At 46.2% G+C, this 20,271-nt stretch overlaps 1 protein-coding gene across 2 annotated transcripts in view; it reads left to right on the forward strand.

Moving 5' to 3' along the window:
• Positions 1 to 13,786, forward strand: part of LOC141273618 (uncharacterized) — a 135,484-nt gene extending 121,698 nt beyond the window's left edge. For both annotated transcript variants that reach the window (XM_073685700.1, XM_073685701.1), the window contains exon 20: positions 13,243 to 13,786. In XM_073685700.1, the coding sequence (XP_073541801.1) occupies positions 13,243 to 13,483 (241 nt within the window). In that variant the 3' untranslated portion in view covers positions 13,484 to 13,786. The remainder of the gene's footprint in view (positions 1 to 13,242) is intronic.
• Positions 13,787 to 20,271: the final 6,485 nt, after the last annotated feature.

Consider the following 20,271-nt stretch of genomic DNA (forward strand, 5'->3'; position numbering starts at 1 on the left):
GGAACCCAGAGAACTATAGCAGCTTTAAGTTGGAGTTCCTGGCCTTGGTGTGGGCCATCACTGAAAGGTTTAAGCACTACCTGGCCTCCAGTAAGTTCACTGCCTTCACTGATAACAACCCCTTGACCCATCTTGAGACAGCCAAGTTGGGAGCACTGGAACAACGATGGATGGCTCGCCTGTCAAATTATCAATTCACAATTAAATACCCGGCAGGCCGCAAGAACGCCAATGCTGATGCCCTGTCCAGGATGCCTCACCAGTCAGACACAGAAGAAGAAGTGGATGACCTGGAAGAGATAGAGCTACCTTCCTTTCATCGGAATGGGATGATCCACGAGCAACGAGCCTCCAGGAGGCAGCGTGAAAAGACGTTAAACCCCCTGCCTCACCACAGCTGGAAAGAGACCCAGGACAGTGACCCGGTTGTCAGCCGCATCAAGGAGCTGATAACCCAAGAAGGTTCCTCCCTGGAAAAAGACGCATCTTTGCAAGCAAACCAGATGGGGAACGAGAGAAGCCGGCTGTTTATCTACCGTGAGAAGTTGTGCCGGAGGTACGTTAATCCAAAAACCCATGAGATGGTATGGCAGATAGTGGTCCCGAAGACAGACATTCAAATGGTGTTAGAAGCTTACCACGATCAAACGGGGCACTTTGGCTGGAAAAAGCTAGAGACCCTGCTGAAGTGTCGATTCTACTGGGTAGGAATGTGCAGCTCCATTGAGAGGTGGTGCCGGGACTGTGGACATTGTGGCCTAAGAAGAAAAGACTACAGCAGCCAGAAGGCACCCCTGCAACCCATCAAGGCAACTCGACCCCTGGAGATCGTGGCCCTGGACCATGTCAAGCTGTCTCCCAGCAGGTCAGGGTACTCCTATGCTCTGACCATGGTGGATCACTACTCACGTTTCCTGGTGGTCGCCCCCGTCAAAGACCTGACGGCAGAGACAGCAGCAAAGACGTTCCAAGCGTATTTCTGTAGAACCCATGGTTATCCTGAGCAGGTGCTGATGGACCAAGGCCCGGCCTTTGGGGCTGAGTTGTTCAAGGAGTTCTGCCATCTCTACGGGTGTAAGAAGATAAGAACTACACCGTACAACCCACAAACCAACGGTCTCTGCGAAAAGATGAACAACATCATCATCGACCTGCTAAAGACCATACCACTTGAGGCCAGACCTACTGCCTGATCTAGTAGATCTGTACAATCATATACCAGTAAGTTCCACCAATTGCACTCCGGCATATCTCATGCGGGCAAGGCCAGGAAAGCTGCACATGGATCTAGAGCTTGGTGTGGTTGAGCCTGAAGCTGATATGACCACTGAGGACTGGGACATGACCAGACAAGAGCAGTACAGAAGAGTACAAACCTGTGTCGAGGACAGTCTCACTCGGGTGAGAGAAAAGCAGGAGGCGCACTTCAACAAAAACGCGCCAGCAGAACCCTTCACACCTGGTGAAGTAGTATTGAAAAGGAAAAGACGAAACCACAAACTTGATGACCAGTGGGAAAAAGAACCCTACACTGTGTTACAGTCAAGATTTGATAATAAGAAGACCTGCATAATCAGTCGAGATGGAGGAAGAACGTCTGCAACAGTGTCCAGAGACCACCTAAAGAAGAAGTGCCTCTCACTGTACCGGAGGAGCCTAAAGAAACAGTGATCCACACTGACTTAGGAGATTTCCCGGCAGATTGGCCTTAAATAGGAGGAGCAGTAGTCATCCCTGTAATTATCTTCTACCCACAGCAAGAAGTACCTATAAGTGCTGCAGAAGTGCCTGATCAAGCAGAATCCCCGGAAGAAGGATCCCCGGTAGGAACAGAGCAAGAAGGCCCAGCCAATGGTATGCTTGCTAGTCTAGTAGAGAGGTCAATACAGTTATGTAGCCCCTCCACACCTAGTACTGACACATTGGGAGGTAGTGTACCTACTAGCACTTCACGCATCCCGGTACTACGCAGATCAACACGTAGCACGAGAGCTAAACCCCCTGTCAGATACACACAGTAAAATAGACAAATTTCTGAAAATGTAGATAGTTACCCCTGGGGTATTAAATTGTAATGTACTGTATTAATTGTGTACTTTCTTATATGTAAGTCCGTATTATTTTGTGCTTTGCTTTATTATTGAACAGTTCAAGTGATATGGACACTTTACATTATTAATTTCTTTATTGTTTACCTAAGAACTTCGTGGCTGAGGACTATGTGCAGCCCAAAAACTGCTTTTTGTATATATTTACACTCCCTGGAGTGCCCCTTTTAGGTGACCTCAGAAGTAAAACCTGTCTGGAGTGGCTCTCTTGGAGGTCCAACTCGGGATCTTCATGCCCTGCAGCCACCCCAGGGCCTACGTTGAGGATTTGGGACAGGTCCCTCAAGCCACCAAGTACTCTACCCTGTGAGATGGACATCCTGTCTGGGAACCTCACTGCAAGAGACTTGAATTCTGAGGACACTTTGTATTCGGTTATATTGTTATGCAACGTTTAAGCTTGGTGCCTCCCATAAAGGGAAGATTGTGCATGTTTCTTATTGTTTTATAAAATGTACTTCAGCCCGGGAGTGCTGAGCTTTGCTAGGGTGGAATGTGACGCCCAACTGCGCTTGGTATCACAGATCCTATAAGAGTGTTTTGATGGATTCCTCCACAAGAGGCCCCCATAAACATTCACACATCTCCACCTTCCACCTCAGACCAGCAGAGGGAGCCCGTTAGGGATATAAATAGGGAAGGTAGAGCCAGACGGCAGTTGGTCTGGAGTCGACAGAAAGCCAAGTCTGTTGAGAAAGTTCCTGCAGTAGAGAAGCCTGAGAGAGGTCAGTCTGCAGTGAGCACAGTCCAGACGCAGTTGTAGCTCAGTTAGAGCTTAAGGTGTGCCGGCGCCATAAGATCGGTGAAGCGCGGCAAGCTGCCGTTAGTGTGTATAGCCTAGTGAGGGCCCGAGTAGGCATAAGGCGAGTGGAGAGTTAGTACATAGGGGGCAGAGGAGCTTAATTGGCTCACCCCGAAGCAGTTACCGGACACCGGGTTCGAGCTTACTGGGATCTCTATGACCCAGTAAGGCATAACCGGAATCCCTGGAGAACTACAGGTCCCAGGATCGCTAAAGTGCTGATACGTAACAGAGCCGGGAAACACATAGGCCCCGCAAGCTGAGGTGCATGTATTCCAAGAAAAGGCCCTACCACAAGGTCAGCCAGCGCAGGACAGAGACAAGGTTAGGCCTAGCTCCAAGAAACAGGAGGCCCTACACCCGCTCATTGGGGAGGATCCTGATATGCACCCTTCACACTACAGTGCTCCGGGACGTGCCTGAATTTCCATCAGTAAAAGGTACTGAAGTGACTATCGTGTCTGTCCCTGTTCTTGCTCTGACCCGGCTGGGTCTCACCTGTCCTGCATCCCCCTCTCCGTACGCTGCTCTGAGGCCCAGCTCCACCTGTGGTGAGCAGACCAGGAGTCAGTGTCCGCAATATTTCAAAAGCTACAGACTGTCTTTGAGGATCTTACTGAGGCGGACCTCCGGATGAGGTTCTACAACTGTTCTCAACAGCCGGAGGACAATGTTCGGGACTATGCCTGGCGTCTACAAGGGGCCCTGCGGGCTCTGAAACAGGTTAGTCCAACCAGCATCGAAAATGAAAACAAAATGCTGAAGGAACAGTTTGTCCGGGGACTGAGGTCTCCAGAGGAGAGCAGGACTTTACGTTGGTGGTCCTTGGATCATCCAGATGCCACCTTTGATAATCTTAAGGACATGGCTATAAAAGTACTGCAGCCCCTGGAAACAAATGCCATCCAATGTTACCAGGGTGGGGCTACCCCAGTACCTGCTACACCCACCTTTTCCCCAGTGGCTGCTGAAGCTAAGGTTCCAGCAACGTCCCCTAGAGAGCTGGACAGTCTGCGCTCTGAGGTGCGTCAGATGAGCAAAACCCTGACCACTGTGCTGAGTGCCCTGCAGCTGCGGACGGAGCCCGAGGAAGGAGGGAAAATCCTGTTAGCCGATAGCCCTGAGGATGTCCCCTGGATGCGAAGGAGGAGGAGGCCAACACCACCCTCTACGAGGAGCAGTGACCAGCGCCGTCCACAGAAGGACCCTACCTGCTACCGCTGCCGCAAGACCGGACACACCGCCCAGAATTGCCCTTTAAACGAGAAAACCCTGGGTCCGAGGGCCGACACCCAGGAGTAAACTTCCCAGGCCCATCAGACTGGTACAACAGGTTCGTCGGAGGAAGACCTTTCCTGTCCATTGTGTTGGACGGGATCCCGACGCATGCTCTGCTGGACACAGGATCTCAGGTAACCATCATGCATGACGTCCTCTACAAGAGGTTCTGATCCATGGACGACCTACGTCCGCCAGCTCCAAGTCTTTCTGTTTATGCCTCAAAAGGACTCCCCCTTAACCTAATCGGGGTTAAGAATGTGACTGTAAAGGTGGAGAGAGTGGAGCTGAAGGACCAGGGGCTAATTGTAGTAGAGACTAATCCTGATGACACCAATCCGTATATGGTACTTGGCACTAACATTGTTGGTAACTGTTTGGGAGAAGTTGTGTTCTTGCTCCAACAGATAGCTGACACTGCCAGACCAGGACAGAGGAGGGCGCTGCAGAAGGAGATCCGAGTCCTGATGTACCAACAGCAAGTAAGGTTAACAGAAGGTGAAATCGGTAATGTGCGGGTGACGGATCCCATACCCATTGTCATCCCCCCAATGAGTGAAATGCTCATCTGGTGTTGAGCTGCTATAGGTCTTAGAGGACAGAGCTACCAGGCTGTAGTAGAACCCCTTTGCTCCGAGCACAGACCCACGCTCTTAACCGCCAGAGGGGTGGTAGATGTACGCAATGGGAGGGTGCCCGTCCGTCATCTCAACTGTGGGGAAGATGAGGTCAGATTGCCTTGTTATGCCACTGTTGCCAAATTACATGCTGTAAATAACAACTGCATTCACAAGGCGGAGTCCTTAACCTCACCAGATGAAGTGGAGGATAATGACCCTGCAACCCAGGTGGAGGATTGGTGTCAACAGCTCCGTGTTGGGACAGACACCACTCCTGCCCATCAAAAACAGGTTGTACACCGGGTGGTTCAAGAATGCGCGCAGGTGTTCAGTAAACATTCACTTGACTTCGGGAGGATTAAGGGGGTTCAACACCATATCCCCACAGGCGACCATCCCCCAATCAAAGAACGTTACAGGCCTATACCACCAGCACACTACCAGAAGGCTAAGGAAATGCTTCACGACATGAGAAAGGCGGGGGTGGTAAGGGATAGTTGTAGTCCCTGGGCAGCTCCCCTAGTGCTAGTTAGGAAAAAGGACGGGAGCATGAGAATGTGTGTAGATTACCGACAAGTAAATCGCATTACACATAAAGATGCATACCCTTTACCACGCATAGAGGAGTCCCTAGCTGCCTTAAAGTCTGCAAATTACTTTTCCACCCTTGACCTCACTAGTGGGTACTGGCAAGTAGCTGTAGCTGAGGAGGATTGGGAGAAGACGGCCTTCACTACCCCGATGGGAATCTGCAAGTTCAACAGTATGCCGTTTGGACTCTGCAATGCCCCTGGAACGTTCCAGAGATTGATGGTGTGCTGTCTGGGACACCGCAACTTCGAGACTGTGTTACTTTACCTGGACGACGTGATAGTGTACTCCAAAACGTATGAGGACCACTTGAAACACCTGGCAGAGGTATTTGAGTCACTGTCCCGGTATGGGATGAAGTTAAAACCCTCAAAGTGCCACCTGCTCAAGAGAAAGGTACAGTACCTGGGGCACATTGTCAGTCCGGAAGGGGTAGCGCCAGACCCGAAGAAGGTTACTGCCATCCAGAAGTGGCCGGAGCCGAAGAACCTCAAGGAGGTGCGTCAGTTCTTGGAACTAGTAGGATACTACCGGAGGTTTGTAAAAGACTTCACCAAGAAAGCAGCTCCTCTGCAAGACCTCCTGGTAGGACAGTCCCCTAAAGGCAGAAACCCCCCATTCCACTGGGGTAAGAAGCAAGCCGAGTCGTTTCAGGAGATGAAGGAGATCCTGACAGGTGATGAGATCCTAGCCTACCCTGACTACAGCCAACCGTTTCTGCTGTATACAGATGCCAGCAACGAAGGATTGGGAGCTGTCTTAAGTCAGAAGCAGAATGGCCAAGAGAAAGTAATCGCATATGCAAGCAGGAAGCTCCGCCCGACCGAGAGGAACCCAGAGAACTATAGCAGCTTTAAGTTGGAGTTCCTGGCCTTGGTGTGGGCCATCACTGAAAGGTTTAAGCACTACCTGGCCTCCAGTAAGTTCACTGCCTTCACTGATAACAACCCCTTGACCCATCTTGAGACAGCCAAGTTGGGAGCACTGGAACAACGATGGATGGCTCGCCTGTCAAATTATCAATTCACAATTAAATACCCGGCAGGCCGCAAGAACGCCAATGCTGATGCCCTGTCCAGGATGCCTCACCAGTCAGACACAGAAGAAGAAGTGGATGACCTGGAAGAGATAGAGCTACCTTCCTTTCATCGGAATGGGATGATCCACGAGCAACGAGCCTCCAGGAGGCAGCGTGAAAAGACGTTAAACCCCCTGCCTCACCACAGCTGGAAAGAGACCCAGGACAGTGACCCGGTTGTCAGCCGCATCAAGGAGCTGATAACCCAAGAAGGTTCCTCCCTGGAAAAAGACGCATCTCTGCAAGCAAACCAGATGGGGAACGAGAGAAGCCGGCTGTTTATCTACCGTGAGAAGTTGTGCCGGAGGTACGTTAATCCAAAAACCCATGAGATGGTATGGCAGATAGTGGTCCCGAAGACAGACATTCAAATGGTGTTAGAAGCTTACCACGATCAAACGGGGCACTTTGGCTGGAAAAAGCTAGAGACCCTGCTGAAGTGTCGATTCTACTGGGTAGGAATGTGCAGCTCCATTGAGAGGTGGTGCCGGGACTGTGGACATTGTGGCCTAAGAAGAAAAGACTACAGCAGCCAGAAGGCACCCCTGCAACCCATCAAGGCAACTCGACCCCTGGAGATCGTGGCCCTGGACCATGTCAAGCTGTCTCCCAGCAGGTCAGGGTACTCCTATGCTCTGACCATGGTGGATCACTACTCACGTTTCCTGGTGGTCGCCCCCGTCAAAGACCTGACGGCAGAGACAGCAGCAAAGACGTTCCAAGCGTATTTCTGTAGAACCCATGGTTATCCTGAGCAGGTGCTGATGGACCAAGGCCCGGCCTTTGGGGCTGAGTTGTTCAAGGAGTTCTGCCATCTCTACGGGTGTAAGAAGATAAGAACTACACCGTACAACCCACAAACCAACGGTCTCTGCGAAAAGATGAACAACATCATCATCGACCTGCTAAAGACCATACCACTTGAGGCCAGACCTACTGCCTGATCTAGTAGATCTGTACAATCATATACCAGTAAGTTCCACCAATTGCACTCCGGCATATCTCATGCGGGCAAGGCCAGGAAAGCTGCACATGGATCTAGAGCTTGGTGTGGTTGAGCCTGAAGCTGATATGACCACTGAGGACTGGGACATGACCAGACAAGAGCAGTACAGAAGAGTACAAACCTGTGTCGAGGACAGTCTCACTCGGGTGAGAGAAAAGCAGGAGGCGCACTTCAACAAAAACGCGCCAGCAGAACCCTTCACACCTGGTGAAGTAGTATTGAAAAGGAAAAGACGAAACCACAAACTTGATGACCAGTGGGAAAAAGAACCCTACACTGTGTTACAGTCAAGATTTGATAATAAGAAGACCTGCATAATCAGTCGAGATGGAGGAAGAACGTCTGCAACAGTGTCCAGAGACCACCTAAAGAAGAAGTGCCTCTCACTGTACCGGAGGAGCCTAAAGAAACAGTGATCCACACTGACTTAGGAGATTTCCCGGCAGATTGGCCTTAAATAGGAGGAGCAGTAGTCATCCCTGTAATTATCTTCTACCCACAGCAAGAAGTACCTATAAGTGCTGCAGAAGTGCCTGATCAAGCAGAATCCCCGGAAGAAGGATCCCCGGTAGGAACAGAGCAAGAAGGCCCAGCCAATGGTATGCTTGCTAGTCTAGTAGAGAGGTCAATACAGTTATGTAGCCCCTCCACACCTAGTACTGACACATTGGGAGGTAGTGTACCTACTAGCACTTCACGCATCCCGGTACTACGCAGATCAACACGTAGCACGAGAGCTAAACCCCCTGTCAGATACACATAGTAAAATAGTCAAATTTCTGAAAATGTAGATAGCTACCCCTGGGGTATTAAATTGTAATGTACTGTATTAATTGTGTACTTTCTTATATGTAAGTCCGTATTATTTTGTGCTTTGCTTTATTATTGAACAGTTCAAGTGATATGGACACTTTACATTATTAATTTCTTTATTGTTTACCTAAGAACTTCGTGGCTGAGGACTATGTGCAGCCCAAAAACTGCTTTTTGTATATATTTACACTCCCTGGAGTGCCCCTTTTAGGTGACCTCAGAAGTAAAACCTGTCTGGAGTGGCTCTCTTGGAGGTCCAACTCGGGATCTTCATGCCCTGCAGCCACCCCAGGGCCTACGTTGAGGATTTGGGACAGGTCCCTCAAGCCACCAAGTACTCTACCCTGTGAGATGGACATCCTGTCTGGGAACCTCACTGCAAGAGACTTGAATTCTGAGGACACTTTGTATTCGGTTATATTGTTATGCAACGTTTAAGCTTGGTGCCTCCCATAAAGGGAAGATTGTGCATGTTTCTTATTGTTTTATAAAATGTACTTCAGCCCGGGAGTGCTGAGCTTTGCTAGGGTGGAATGTGACGCCCAACTGCGCTTGGTATCACAGATCCTATAAGAGTGCTTTGATGGATTCCTCCACAAGAGGCCCCCATAAACATTCACACATCTCCACCTTCCACCTCAGACCAGCAGAGGGAGCCCGTTAGGGATATAAATAGGGAAGGTAGAGCCAGACGGCAGTTGGTCTGGAGTCGACAGAAAGCCAAGTCTGTTGAGAAAGTTCCTGCAGTAGAGAAGCCTGAGAGAGGTCAGTCTGCAGTGAGCACAGTCCAGACGCAGTTGTAGCTCAGTTAGAGCTTAAGGTGTGCCGGCGCCATAAGATCGGTGAAGCGCGGCAAGCTGCCGTTAGTGTGTATAGCTTAGTGAGGGCCCGAGTAGGCATAAGGCGAGTGGAGAGTTAGTACATAGGGGGCAGAGGAGCTTAATTGGCTCACCCCGAAGCAGTTACCGGACACCGGGTTCGAGCTTACTGGGATCTCTATGACCCAGTAAGGCATAACCGGAATCCCTGGAGAACTACAGGTCCCAGGATCGCTAAAGTGCTGATACGTAACAGAGCCGGGAAACACATAGGCCCCGCAAGCTGAGGTGCATGTATTCCAAGAAAAGGCCCTACCACAAGGTCAGCCAGCGCAGGACAGAGACAAGGTTAGGCCTAGCTCCAAGAAACAGGAGGCCCTACACCCGCTCATTGGGGAGGATCCTGATATGCACCCTTCACACTACAGTGCTCCGGGACGTGCCTGAATTTCCATCAGTAAAAGGTACTGAAGTGACTATCGTGTCTGTCCCTGTTCTTGCTCTGACCCGGCTGGGTCTCACCTGTCCTGCATCCCCCTCTCCGTACGCTGCCCTGAGGCCAAGCTCCACCTGTGGGGAGCTATACCATCGAGCTGCCTTATCATCTGCCTCAGTGGACTGCGCAGCGCTGGTGATTCTCACCAGAAGCCTCAGGTGGCGTCACGAACTTTCATAAAACTAAAGAAATCTATTAGCCCCTTTTTAAAGAGTGACCCCAGGGTACGGGCCTGGGAGCCGACCACCGCGACATCCCCAAGGCCAGGCAAAAGCCCGGGTACCGAGTCAACCCCATCCCCTGGGCTAGTCACAATCATAACTGCAACTCACCTTGCTTAAAGCATGCCTTCATATGGATACGTTGAAAGAAAAAAGTTGAAAGTTGAAAAGTTATGGCTCTTTGATGAATGTATGGAAAAAAACAAAAGAGCAGAAAGGAAAATTGAAGATGACTGAGAGTGCTAGTCCAAAAATACCTTCACCTTGCTTGGCAGTTTAAAATCTTCAAAGTGAACATTCTACCCTCCATTCTTTCAATAGACTCTGTCTATTAAATTTTCCTCCTCCTTTTTAAAATCTGTTCATTCTACCCAGATTTTCTTTGTTTGGTCTAGCAAGCCAGATGGACTAAAGCATCAGTTCTAAGGAGACTTAAAGGCCATTGGTGGCTGAGACTTTTTGATATGAAATCTTACTATCTACCCAATCGTAAGTCCTGTTTAATCATCCTCAACTCAAGCCATGAGTGCAAATAGAACAGATTTTTTTCCATCCTCGTTCCTTTCATCCCATGATTACCTCACAACCATCTCTAACAGCTTCTCAACCATCCCATCACAAGGTACATTACTGCCAGTTTCTCCAGCTCTAAGATTCAAAAACACAACCCAATCTCTTCGCCTCTATATACTACATTGGGCAACTCGGCGTTTCTCTCGGGACTGGAGGATCGAATTTTAAATTATCGAGGGCTAAGAGTCGATTCAGAGCTTTTCGTTTTGGTGGTGGTCCGCAGTGGCCTACTGTGGATGTGCTTGCTGTGATCTCTAATCCAGCCATTGTGGGTCACTAGCACACTCTTAAGCTCAGACATTTTTTCTCTTATCTTCTTGTCTGGACTAATTTATCCCATGTTTAAACCAGGTTTGAACTATCATGTATCAGGGAGGTCTCTATTTATCACACTCTCCTGAACTAAGGAACTTGTTCATTGACTAATTGGCAGCCTGTTTACACTTCAAGATTATTGTAAAATGGGCATTCCCAGGAAATCCTAGAAACGCTTATTCACGATAATCTTTCAGTGTAAATTCTCATTAATAACTTGAGTAAGCCCTAACTGTGCGCGTTGTGCGGTTCAAGAAGGGTCATCTCTTCATATATTTTTGTTTTGTCCCTCACATACCTTCTCCTGGAAAGGCAGAAAATGTCTGACCAGGAAAATTACAGACTACACCATATCTATGGGTCTTAGCTGTAACTCCTCTATCACTGTAGGATCTCCACCAACAAAGATAACCGTTTTTTCTTACGTTTCCTTGATATGGCCGCACAAGCCTGTATTCTACTGGTGTGGAAAATGTTGAGTTCCCCGTCTCTAGGTCTATGGTTTAATAAGGTCAATAACCTTATGCACATGGAGGACCTCATCGTTATATCACAGGAGTTGCAGCTTCCATAAAACGTGTTCATAATGGATGGAGTTCGAACAAATTCTTTCTCTGCCTGTGTGAATCCGCCATCGAGTCGAGGGGCCTCCAATCCAGAGCTTAACTTGCCCTCCACTTTTCTTTGTTTTTTTTCTATTTTTGGTCTCTAACATCTATCAAAATTGACAGGTTTTATTGAGGAACAGTTGCCCTGGTATGTATTTCACATATTGTCTGCTATTTATTTGTCATTCCTATGTGAAATTAGAAGAGTAATAGGGTATTGTTGGAACTACTTGTAAATCAGTATATCACAGCGGAGAAGTGGTGATGAAAAGTTAAAATGTAACCTTTATTAATATAGCTAAAGTAAATCAGAGACTTAGTAAAAAGGTCACAAGGATAAGTGTTGGTGCGCCGCACGCCAGAACCGGCGACACACCTTGGCACACCAACACTTATCTGCCCTGATGATCCACCAATGTGAGGAAATGCGTCGGGAGTGTGTCTATTGCACGACTGGAGGCTGAGTATTTAAAGAGCCCTGGTCTGTGAGCTGATGAGAGCACTAGAGATTACTGACATTAAAAGTGGTGAGACTGTTTCATTATTTTTCATAATAGTGACTCTTGAATTTAACCAATATATGTCATACCCATGTTGTTGCTTCTCTCAGCTGGTCTATGGTTATTGACCATTCATCTATCAGCTAATTTGGTGGGTGAGTTGTACATAGGTGTCTACCTGTGTCACTTAACATTATTCACACCCCTAACACACAGGGAGGTGTATGTCCCATAATAGATTGGCAGATACATTTTTGCACTCATGGTCCTTGTGACCTTTTTACTAAGTCTCTGATTTATTTTAGCTATATTAATAAAGGTTACATTTTAACTTTTCATCACCACTTCTCTGCTATGTCATTCCTATGTGATTATACTCATTGGAGTAGATTGGAGTTGCTGCCCCCTTTATATATTCTGAGCTGGGACTGGAAGGTATGCATGAGTTACACATACTCCTGGCCAGAGCCAGTCCTTCTTTCTTCTCCTGCATTCACTGGGCGCTGAGCAGTGGCGTCGATCGCGGGCTTCCGTGCCAATTGTTCCTTGAAAGGGTGAGCTGGTCTTTTTCCTTTTATATAACTCATACATAGCCTCCGGTTCCAGCTCAAAAACCGGCAAAGTCTCGCAGCACACAGTGCGTGCGCTGGGGGGATTCATAAGTCTGCAGTCACACTTATCGATTTGGACCACAAAACCCCTTTAAACAATAAATATGCTGTATGTTGTCCAACATTGTGCCCAACAAAGAACTTGTCCCCTGCAATGAAAACCAACAAAACTCATGCAACTCTGTCTGAGTAGAAACTTTGGTCATGCAACACAAAACCTCACAGAAACTGCATTGGAGTCTATTTTTTGAACAATATTGCATTTTCATTTTCTTGTTGTACACCATGAAGTACAATCTAAGGGTGAATTCATGCACAGTGTAAAAATATAGCAGAAAAATCAGAACTAAATTCCTCTTACTCATACATCATTTTTACAAACATGGATTCTGTGGCTTTTTTGCTGCCAAATTACTGACAATTACTTTTGCAGATTTTGTGGTATATTTGTTGCAGATTTATGTTATCGACATCAAGTCGGAATTTCAAACAGCGCTACAATTTATAAAAAAAAATCTGCATCCAAAATATGCAACAAATATAGAGTAAGAAATAAAATACATTTGTATGGAAAATTGCATTTTTTTCTCTGTACAATTGTTTTCCCCGTAGCATGCGTCTAAACTTGAGTTTTTTCCCCATAGATTTTTTTTCCCATGGATGAAAATAAAATATGCAACACATATAAAGTATGCAATGGAAAAGATATGCAACCTAAAAGCCCTGCAAAATACAATATCTTACTTGGAACTATTATAATATTTAACCATTAATATATCATTTATTATATGTTAATTATTTCAGGTGGCCAGATGAGAAAACATGTGCTAAATCCTTAAGCTGCAAAGAAACTGAAGGAGAAACCTATGAAGATGTGACTTCTGGTTTTCACAATCCTGATTCTAGTGTTGAATATTCTTGGAATAAAGTAATTTATGAACTAGAATCGGGAATAGTAGAATATACAACATTGCACTGTGACACATATCAAAACATGAAGACCGACTGCAGCAAAGCTATAAAGCGTGAAGGCACCATCTTATAGGTATAACCTGCCAACCAGGCTTGTTCACTTTGGGAAAACAAGAGGTTATCTTAATCAAATGCACAAATGTGTGGTCAATCCAAAGGATTTACATATGAATATTTCATTTCAAGCACTGTACAATCTATTCATTACCTGTGGAGGAGAACAATTCATACAGGGAAAATATCCGACTATCATGTGGTGTTAGAAGAAACTTTTTCCCTTAACACCACTCCATTGGCTATAGTTTGCACTCCTCTAGACAACAGTTGGGAATGATAAATATGGACTTGACGGGCAAATATCTTTTTTAAATGTATAAAACAATATAATCTTATTAAAAGGGTTTTACACTTTTTAAAAAACTTGTTTCCAAATGCTTTTATACATATAAAACAACAAACACATATCATGCTCACTCTCCCCAGTGTAACAAGCCAGATTAACCCCCCGCCCAGAATATACCCGGGGTTAAAGTGGCCTAGGCCAGATTATACCCCGGGTATATTCTGGCCTAGGCCAAACTATACCCCAGGGTATAAATTGGCCTAGGCCAGATTATACCCCTCTGGGCCAGAATATACCCCGGGTATATTATGGCCTAGGCCAAACTATACCCTGGGGTATAAATTGGCCTAGGCCAGATTATACCCCTCCAAGTCAGATCAGATTTTTCAAGCTTTTGAGAGCCATTGAGTGATATACTCAATAACGAGGCCCCAGGCAGCGAACAGGGCCTTAGGCAGCACACTGTGGGGGCAGAGACAGCGCACAGGGCCCCAGACAGCGCACAGGGGGGCAGAGACAGAGCGCAAGGGGGGAAGAGACAGCACGCAGGGCCCCTGTGCGCTGCCTCTGTCCCCCTGTGCGCTGTCTGGGACCCCCTGTGCGCTGTTTGGGATCCCCTGTGCGATGTCTGGGGCCCCGTTCTTGAGTATATCACGCAATCCTGTGTGATGTCTGGGGCCCCTGTGCGATGTGTGATGTCTGGGGCCCCTGTGCGATGTCTGGGGCCCCGTTCTTGAGTATATCACTCAATCCTGTGCGATGTCTGGGGCCCCTGTGCGATGTCTGGGGCCCCTGTGTGATGTCTGAGGCCCCTGTGTGCTGTTTGGGACCCCCTGTGCGATGTCTGTGGCCCTGTTCTTGAGTATATCACTCAATCCTCTGCGATGTCTGGGGCCCCTGTGCAATGTGTGATGTCTGGGGCCCCTGCGGGATGTCTGGGGACCCTGTGGGATGTCTGGGGCTCCATTCTTGAGTATATTAAGGATTAAAGTATATTAAAGAATATTAAATATCAGATTTTTCATGTTTATGAGCACCATTGAGTGATATACTCAAGAATTACATAATTTTTCAACATTTTATTGTTTAAAACTCTAAACACACAGACTTTTATTATTTCAACCAGAAAACCTTGACAGTTCATAAAAACTTGACTGTTCAGGATATAATAAAAGTCATAACATTCTGAAACTTCAACTTATAAAGGTACCTTTACATGGGGTGATTATTGATTCCAGAGAGGCTTTCGGCCGATAATCGTACACATGGCTGATGACAAGACACTACAATATAAACGTTCAAAGGTAAACACTGATAACAACATTAAAATGATTAGTAAACACTGATAACATTAAAATGATCATGCTGGTTTTCAAGATAAAGTGCATGTTCTGTTGTTGACTGCAGATTGAAGCTTGCGGGATAGGTCAACCAATCCATGGTGTCACCGACTTTTGTGTGGATGACGATGTCACAACTCAACAGTTTTGCTGTGGCCATGATTTCTGCATCAGTTGCCCAGACTCCATCACGAGAGAAGCCAGAGGTGTTCACATATTCATTCACATCTTGATTAAAGTAGCCCTGTAGTTTTTTGGACAAGTCAGTTTTCATGTTGGGGTTGACTTTAGCTCTGAGAAGGGAGTAGTTGTCCTCTGTTCCTGTCAGGAGATAGCTGATGGCCCGAAAGTAGCAGTTTCCATCACCTTTGGTTTTATATGTATGCCGTGGTTGTCCAAGATCTCTTGTGCATCCAAAGTACACAACCCTACTAAACATAAGGTCAAGAGTGGTGGTAAGATACTTCCTTCCTGAACTTGGTAGTGGGTTGAAAGTCTTGTTTTGCTTGTGTTTCTGTGTGGCAGAGTCACTGGGACAGTCATCAGGGGACTGGGGTGGTAGAGAAGTCTCTTCATCCTGGTAAATCCTAAGGTTGCTGGCATGGTAGGTGTTGCTTAGTATGCTGCCAGTCTTTTTGTTCTTAAGTTTTACTTGTCCCTTGGTTAAGGATTCCACAACTAAGTAGGGTCCAACCCAGCGTGGGCCATCTTTGAACCCATGTGATGAATACGACATTGATTCTTGATATAAACAATGGTGCCAGCAGTGATTTCTTTGTTGCTGTTGTGTCAGCGATCAAAGGCACACTTTTGATGTTCCTGAGCAGAATGGATGTTGGTACTTACAGTTGAGTGGATCCTGTTATGAATGGTTGTGCGTGTATTTAGCACATCAGGTTTGGCATCATCTGAAAGAGACATGACATCCACAGTGTCATTTGTTGATGGATTGAGGTCAATAAGAAGCTTAGCCTTTCGTCCGTACATGACCTCAAATGGAGTGTACTTGGTTGAGGCACACACAGATGTGTGATAGGTAAACAAAACACCAGGGGTGAACTGGTCCCAGTTGGTTCCTTGGTCACTGACAAGCTTGCTAAGAGATTCTTTGAGTGTTCGATTGTCACGTTCCCGCTGGCCATTTGTTCATGGGTGGTAGGCAGATGAAATGCGGTGGTCTGTTTGAAAATGATCCATCAGGTTGTCGATGATCAAGTTCACAAACTCTCTTCCCTGGTCGCTAATCAAAGTGTCCATACAGCCTAAGCGGCAAATAATGGTGTACAAAAATTTTGCTACTGACATGGCACTCTTGTCTGGAACAGCTGTTGCTTCAGTCCACTTGGAGAAATGATCAGTGACAGAAACTATATATTTGTTGCTGTTTGATGTTTCATGAAGAGGACCGATGATATCAATCCCAACTAAGCGCCATACTTTTCCAGGCACTGGTATACTGTTGAGTGATGTTGCTTCTTTGCTGATTTTGGGACTTGTGACAAAACATTTTTGACAGGCTTTGACATGTTGGTGAACATCGTTCTTCATTTCCTTCCAGTAATAACGGTCAGAAATTTTGGCAAATGTTTTATCTCTGCCAAAATGGAAACCAGAAGTTGGGTTGTCGTGACAGGCCTTCAGGATATTTGGCACTCGGCTTTTAGTGAGAACCTCCTTTTTTCCATAGTAAATAATCCCTTTTTCTGCTTGATATGGCTTAGATGTTTGTCTAAATTGGGACTTGGCATTTGAACGTTTCTCTGGAGGTAGATTGTAGATCCCCCGAGGGTACTTTTGTTCTGTTGCAGTGTAGAATCTCAAAAGCTCATCATACAGCAGTTGGTCTTCTATTGTTGTCAAAATCGGAAAACTTATTTTTTTGTTGGAGGTGTTCCAAGTTCCCTTTACATACCTTATCAGGATAGAATAGGAACTCACACTGGAGAACTTAAAGTTCATATCATAGAGAGCAGGGAGAAACATACATAACAAGTTACAACACATAACATTAACGATGCACTGATGTACCATCTACTGTCACTTCAACTTAATGCCTCCAACACATGCTGTAAGTCTAGTCCACCCGTTCCCATACACTAGATTTGCTGCTGATTTTCCACAGGGAAAAAATCAGCAGCCAATCTGCATCCCAATGATGTGGATTTTTTGTGCAGAATCACAGCAGATTTCTCCGTGTCACATGGAAGAGGGAAACCTGCTGCAGACCACATTAAAATCTGACAAAAGCCGCATGAAATGGTATATGGTTTGTGTATGTGCATCTATATATACTGTATCACTACAGCAGAAAAAACACACTAATATTCTGCCCTAGAGGAGTATAGACCATGGGTATATTATAACCTAGGCCTAACTATACCCCAGGGTATAAATTGGCCTAGGCCAGATTATACTCCTCCGGGCCAGATTATTCCCCTGCTGCTGTAGATCAGATTTTCACACTTATGAGAACCATTGAGTGATATACTCAAGAACGGGGCCCCAGACATTGCACAGGGGCCCCAGATGTCGCACTTGGGCCCCAGACATCGCACAGGATTGAGTGATATACTCAAGAACGGGGCCCCAGACATCGCACAGGGGGTCCAAGACAGCGCACAGGGGGTTCCAGATAGCACACAAGGGAGCAGAGACAGCGCACAGGGGGGCAGAGAAAGCTCACAGGGGCCCTGCCCGTTATTAAGTATATCACTCAATAGTTCTCAAAAGCGTGAAAAATCTGATCTACAGCAGCTTGGGTATATTCTAACCCGGAGGGGTATAATGTGTTTGGCCTAGGCCATAATATACCCGGGGTATAATCTGACCTAGGCCACTTTAACCCTGGGTATCTGGGCAGGGGGGTTAATCTGGCCTGTTACACCGGGTCCAATGATGACTCTCCACCGCTGCCTCAATCTCTATGTTATGACTGCAGCAGTGATGTCACGACCACAGAGCAGATCACTGCTGCGGCCAATCGCTGAGTTTAATGGCGCGTGTCATCCACATAGCAGAGCCACAGGTGTAAAAGGCATTACTACTGCAGTCAATACACAGTGACCGAAGAGCAGCGCTTAAACATGAACCCTAAAAATGCTTAAAAGAATGAACATATACAGTACAGACCAAAAGTTTGGACACACCTTCTCATTCTTCAAGAGGTAGTCACTGGAATTGGTCTTCCAACAATCTTGAAGGAGTTCCCAGAGATGCTTAGCACTTGTTGGCCCTTTTGCCTTCACTCTGCGGTCCAGCTCACCCCAAAAAATCTAGATTGGGTTCAGGTCTGGTGACTGTGGAGGCCAGGTCATCTGGCGTCGCATCACTCTCCTTCTTGGTCAAATAGCCCTTACACAGCCTGGAGGTGTGTTTGGGGTCATTGTCCTGTTGAAAAATAAATGATGGTCCAACTAAACGCAAACCGGATGGAATAGCATGCCGCTGCAAGATGCTGTGGTAGCCATGCTGGTTCAGTATGCCTTCAATTTTGAATAAATCCCCAACAGTGTCACCAACAAAGCACCCCCACACCATCACACCTCCTCCTCCATGCTTCACGGTGGGAACCAGGCATGTAGAGTCCATCCGTTCACCTTTTCTGCGTCGTACAAAGACACGGTGGTTGGAACCAAAGATCTCAAATTTGGACTCATCAGACCAAAGCACAGATTTCCACTGGTCTAATGTCCATTCCTTGTGTTCTTTAGCCCAAACAAGTCTCTTCTGTCCTTAGCAGTGGTTTCCTAGCAGCTATTTTACCAGGAAGGCCTGCTGCACAAAGTCTCCTCTTAACAGTTGTTGAAGAGATGTGTCTGCTGCTAGAACTCTGTGTGGCATTGACCTGGTCTCTAATCTGAGCTGCTGTTAACCTGCGATTTCTGAGGCTGGTGACTCGGATAAACTTATCCTCAGAAGAAGAGGTGACTCTTGGTCTTCCTTTCCTGGGGCGGTCCTCATGTGACCCAGTTTCTTTGTAGCGCTTGATGATTTTTACAACTGCACTTGGGGACACTTTCAAAGTTTGCCCAATTTTTCGCACTGACAGACCTTCATTTCTTAAAGTAATGATGGCCACTCGTTTTTATTTACTTAGCTGCTTTTTTCTTGCCATAATACAAATTCTAACAGTCTATTCAGTAGGACAATCAGCTGTGTATCCACCAGACTTCTGCACAACACAACTGATGGTCCCTACCCCATTTATAAGGCAAGAAATCCCACTTATTAAACCTGACAGGGTACACCTGTGAAGTGAAAACCATTTCCAGTGACTATCTCTTGAAGCTCATCAAGAGAATGCCAAGAGTGTGCAAAGCAGTCATCAAAGTAAAAGGTGGCTACTTTGAAGAACCTAGAATATAAGACATATTTTCAGTTGTTTCACACTTTTTTGTTAAGTATATAATTCCACATGTGTTAATTCATAGCTTTGATGAAGGCATGTGAATGTACAATTTTCATAGTCATGAAAATACAGAAAAATCTTTAAATGAGAAGGTGTGTCCAAACTTTTGGTCTGTACTGTACATTTCTATGTCAAAATGATTTGCGGTTCATACGTATGTTCAGTCTTTTGATTGTCTTTTAAATACTTTAAGTTTAAAAAGATAGAGTGGTTAAAAGAAGCGACCTGAACATTCTTCTGCCAGTTTCCACTTGGAAGACGCCATAAACTAAATATAAATAATAAATAAGGACTGCAAAAAGACAGACAGAAGATGTCTAGCGTATTTTTGTAGCTCTTTAAAAACTGCAAAACGATAGCGTTTCTTGAAGCTAGTTTTGTTTTGAGAACTTGGTGGGTTTGTTTGAATTTAAAAGACGTGGCGCGCACTTACTGTAATACGCCAAGGCGAAAAAGCTTCAGGTAAACGCTGGCGGTCATTTTCCTGAAACTTCTTCTTTGGCATTTTTGTCCGACGTCTTTTCCTCTATAATTTCAATTGTACAGAGCTGGTGGCTTCCAGACAAAGAAGAATGAAAGTTACTTTTCTTACCCGCTTTAAGATTCCCAAACCATGAAGCGGTGAAAAGAAGTGACATAAGGCTGAACACGTGCACAGCAATGTCATTTTGACATTGCTGTACATTATGTTCATTTATTGTGGTGCTTTTGCAGCACTTTTTCAAGTAGAATCCGCTTGTCTAGATTCCCTAACCGTGTCTGGACACAAG

Source organism: Phyllobates terribilis, unplaced genomic scaffold, assembly GCF_046119375.1.
Source record: "Phyllobates terribilis strain yellow unplaced genomic scaffold, ASM4611937v1 Scaffold_5__5_contigs__length_657084704, whole genome shotgun sequence".
In the NCBI taxonomy this organism is placed as follows: Eukaryota; Metazoa; Chordata; class Amphibia; order Anura; family Dendrobatidae; genus Phyllobates; species Phyllobates terribilis.